The following is a 4,526-nucleotide window of genomic DNA, read 5'->3' on the forward strand; positions in this document are numbered from 1 at the left end:
ACATAAAAGAAAAAAGGAAACCCCGCTCTTCCTCTAACCCCCATTCTTTCCCAACCGAAACATCTGCCTACCGTCCTCTCCTCTTCCTTTCCTCCCACAGAATTCCACCGCAACTAAACCAAAAACCCATCTTTTCTTTTTCTTGTTCTGGTATTTTTTTTCTATCCTCAAAGTTTGAGGACGCTCGAATCGACGGCGCCGTCCCGGTGGCGAGATTAGGGTTTTCTCGCTGCCGCTGCGGCTCGTCGGTTTCCACGACATACCGTGCACGATTCCCGTGGTGAGATGCTTTGTTTTTATCGGTTTTGATGATTTCGAAGACTTGGGTTGTGTATTTCCAAGTACTTGTATGGAATTCGCAATGATTTATAGATGTCTAGTTGTCGTTTTTGTTCTTGTGGCCTTGGGTTGATGGAATCCGCCGGTTTCTGGTGGAAAAATCAATGCTTTCTATCTGACTTTTCTTATATGATTTGTGTTGATCCGACGAGAGTAAAACATACGTCGAAAATAAAAAGAGCTGGATGATCACATCGTAGAGGTAAGAAAAAGTTGTAATTGTGCGTCGATTCGTTTGTTCTTGGCGCAAATTGTTACTCTTATTCACGTGTACGTGTTTTCCCCTCCCCAAAACCCTGGAATCTTCATTCTTCCTGCCTATAATTAGATTCATTTCATCAATTCACTATGTGTCTACAGGTGAAGCTCTTTTTTATTTTTAGGTTCTCACCTCGTTCCAATTGTTCTCCTTCCTTCTCATCTCTCTCTTCTTTCACTTTAACTTCTTTTGTGGAGAGCAAATGGGATTGCGAGGAACGCATTCTGACAGACGACAAACAACCGAAATATTATGTTATGGTGTATTTAGTAAATGTTATCTCTAATGCATACCATCCTCCATAGTTCGGCCGATTTCTTTGCTTATCCCCATGTCTTCTGCTGTTAATCTTCATTTGGTCTTGTGCTTGTTATGGGACCCAAACCCCCCAACCCCCACCCTCCCTCCCCCTTTTTGGTGTTTGTCACCTGAAAATTCTGTCTTGATGTGCCCTCCGTTCCTCCTGAGGAATTTGGAGTGGGAACCGAGCTGAGTGCTCCATCGTGCGGTTCTTGCCTCTTTAGATTGTCCTTGGATCATTCTGCATGGGATTTCCACTAGAAAACTTCTTTTTTTGCTTGTGAATTTTCCTTCTTTCATGATATTATTATTTTTATGTGTCAATCCACCTTACTAGTGTGGAGTCTTTCTGTGTCAGATTTGTGGTGATGCTGCTGTTGCCACAAATAGGTCGTTTCTGATTCATGAACTCATCAATGTGGTTTCATTTGAAGGAGGCAGTGAATGGATATAGGTGGAGTTGAGCACCGAGGGCATTTGGCACAGCAGAAGACATCTTGGACAGAAGATAAGCATAGGTTGCCATTGCTCCCTTCCAAGAAGAACAATGACATTTCTGCCACCTGCAAGCCCAAGAATGTTGCTTCTAGGTACAAGTCTGGGATCTCATCTACCCCTGTTTTAACTCCTAGTTCACCAAGACGACACCCCTCTCCAAATGCCAGTCACACATCTCCTGCACCTGCGGTGTCACTGCCTAAGCGACCCCAATCTGCTGAGAGGAGACGACCAACAACCCCTTCATCGAGGTTCTCTGCACCCTCATCCCCTTCTAGTTCTTCTACACCCTCTTCCCCATCTTCTAGATCAACAACACCAGCACATGATATGGTGGCGGAAATTCACAGCACCACGTGGCGCTTACTCAGCAACAGGACTCCTGATGGTTTGTGGCCATCAATGCGGAGCCTGTCTTCCTCATTCCAGTCAGAATCTCCCATAATTTCTGTTAGTAAAAAAGAAAAAGTGGTTGTGAATTCCTCAGAGAAAACAATTAAGTCTCCGGCCAATATAGTAATTGAGAGAAAGAGGACTCCTCTGAGAGGAAGAAACTCATCTGACCAATCAGAGAATTCTAAACCATTGGATAACTCAAATGCAAGGGTCATTGATCAATGTCGGTGGCCTGGGATTCTGGGAGGAAGGTCATCTGCTAATGGCTTGTCAAGAAGTGTGGATCTCTCTGATAGGTCTAGTAGATCTGCATCTTTAACAGTTGCATCACGGGGGGTCTCCCCAAAGAGAACGAATCCGTCATCTGATAGTGCAACTAGAGTTCCCCAGCCATCTTTAAGTGAGGTTACGGCGCGAGTATTTAATGATGGTGGTGGAAGAGCAGAGCAGTGTGTGAAATCAGTTGTAAAGTCCTCTTCACAAATTTCCATGAGATATTCATCAGTAACACGGTCAAATAAGACTCAGTCATCGCCAGTCCCAGGTTTGCGTAGCCTTTCTTCACCGAGTAAGGTTTTGTCAACATCAACATCATCATATACTGCTAGGGGTATGTCAAGTCCTTCAAGGACAAGACCATCTACTCCGGTCTCATCATCTAGCAACGTTACTAGCAGAATGGTTGGCACATCCTCTGTCCTTAACTACAGTGTTGATGTGCGAAAAGGAAAGAAGAATAGAAATCACATAGAAGATGCTCATCAGCTAAAGCTGCTTTATAATGCAAACTTGCGGTGGTGCTTTGTCAACGCTCGAGCAGACAAGACACTATTGGTTCAGAAAATGAAGACAGAGGTATTATTAGTTCTATCCAAGGAAGAATGACTTGTTAGGATGAAATACAAAGTTCTGCTTGATAGAATACGTTACTCTTGTTTCTGACATCTCTTTTACACATTATGTTATGCATAAAATATTCGAGCAGATTTCTAAGGCAAGATGAATGTTTGAGTGTTTAGATATTTGGCAGACAATGTGATGCCATTATTCCTTTAGCACACTTTCTTTTCTTGTTTTGCAAATTTCATTCTTGTTGGCATTTTTCTGATCAATCGGACATTAGTATATGCTGAGGGCGACTAAGAAGAAATATGCTCACTTTGACATTCCTTAATAATTTATACATAATAGAGTTTAGGTGATAAGCATAGACCAACATGTTATTGTTAGTAGGAAGTAACAAGAAATTGGATGAATTGCAACTTTTGCTTGTTTTGAGAATTAATCTTTTCCTTTTCTTATGTTGTTATTTTTATGCCCATGATATTGTACTAAATTACCTTAGTCAAAGTCTCTCTTGGTATATCTTGGTTAACATGGTTATCTTACTGTTGATCAAAAAACAGAATGTTCTTCACAGTGTGTGGAATAGAATTTCAAAATTGCATGATCCTGTGATCTTGAAAAGAATTGATGTGCAGCGTCTGCAGCTGGAAATGAAGTTGCGTATAATTTTGAAAGAACAGGTACAATTTGGTTCATTCAGTTCTATCACCTCATTCATCATGGCACTTATAGCCAATGTGGAATTGAATAAACACAGGATATTACCATTTTTTATTCATCATCTGATGTTTTGTGTATAGCCAATGTCTTATTAGAACTGCAGCTTTTGTTTTTTTTAGGAGAAGGATAATTTGATGAATTTCTATTTGGTCTTGATAAATCTTAATCTTAGTCAAATTCATAGGTCTACATTTACTTGTTCCAATAGTCTAAATTTGACCCAGGTCACTTGGTCATCTTTGACAACTTACATGGACTCTTGAACACCATTATCAGAGGATCATTGCTGATGCATTGTTTATAAATTTTATCTGTCTCGCCGAATGGACAGAGGCAAACCCAGTGTTTTGAAACTCCTGAGATACATGCATCTGATGGGGATATCTAATGTAGCTTAAGTCATTCACCACAAGATATAATGTTGTTTAAAAGGCTCTTTAGCTAACTGCCATGATAACACATATCATTGAGTTTATAGTCATTTATCAAATATTTAATCAGTATACTGATAAACCATTTAATGTTATAGTTTTGAATAAAATAAAATGTTCATTATTTTGCAACAGGCTAAATGCCATCTGAAGTTTTTGACGGTTTAAAACAATAAGTAGCAAAATCAATTTGCTTGATATATTAATTTGAAGTTGTTTCTGTTCTTTGAATTACCAATCATCATAATTCATGGTTTTGGATGAAATGTAGCATATATTTATGATCATGGCTTAAACTTTTGACCACGTGAAGCTTTTTGACTTCAAAGTTTGGACCAAGGAGACCAAGGAGTAGCTGGCATCACATGATGTTAGTGCTGTATACTTATGTATTCCCTTTGATCCACTTATTTTAAACTCCCGACCAGTTTTGAATGTCATCATTAGTAGATGCATGGTTTCTTTAGTGTATTATGTTTCTAAAGTTTGTTAAAACTACCACATAAGTTTTGAACATGTTAAACAGGTTTGTCAGTTTTGTTCTGATACACATTCACATTGGTTTGTTAGGGCAACATATGAATTTGTTTATTGGATGGTTAACTTTTAAGTTCTTCTATGAACAACTTTGTAGATGGCATACCTTGAACGTTGGGTGGCATTAGAAAGGGAACATTGTAGCTCTTTATCTGGTGCAGTGGAAGCTTTAAATGCAAGCACCCTACGTCTTCCTATTA

At 39.5% G+C, this 4,526-nt stretch overlaps 1 protein-coding gene across 1 annotated transcript; it reads left to right on the forward strand.

Moving 5' to 3' along the window:
• Positions 1–4,522, forward strand: LOC135666536 (AUGMIN subunit 8-like; the record flags this gene model as incomplete). The annotated part of the gene is made up of 4 exons (XM_065178127.1): positions 1–280; positions 1,340–2,647; positions 3,199–3,318; positions 4,424–4,522. Coding segments are annotated over exons 2-4 (1,524 nt in total), but the record flags the coding sequence as incomplete, so codon positions are not given.
• Between the last annotated feature and the right edge of the window lie 4 nt (positions 4,523–4,526).

This window comes from Musa acuminata, unplaced genomic scaffold (assembly GCF_036884655.1).
Source record: "Musa acuminata AAA Group cultivar baxijiao unplaced genomic scaffold, Cavendish_Baxijiao_AAA HiC_scaffold_1107, whole genome shotgun sequence".
Taxonomy (NCBI): Eukaryota; Viridiplantae; Streptophyta; class Magnoliopsida; order Zingiberales; family Musaceae; genus Musa; species Musa acuminata.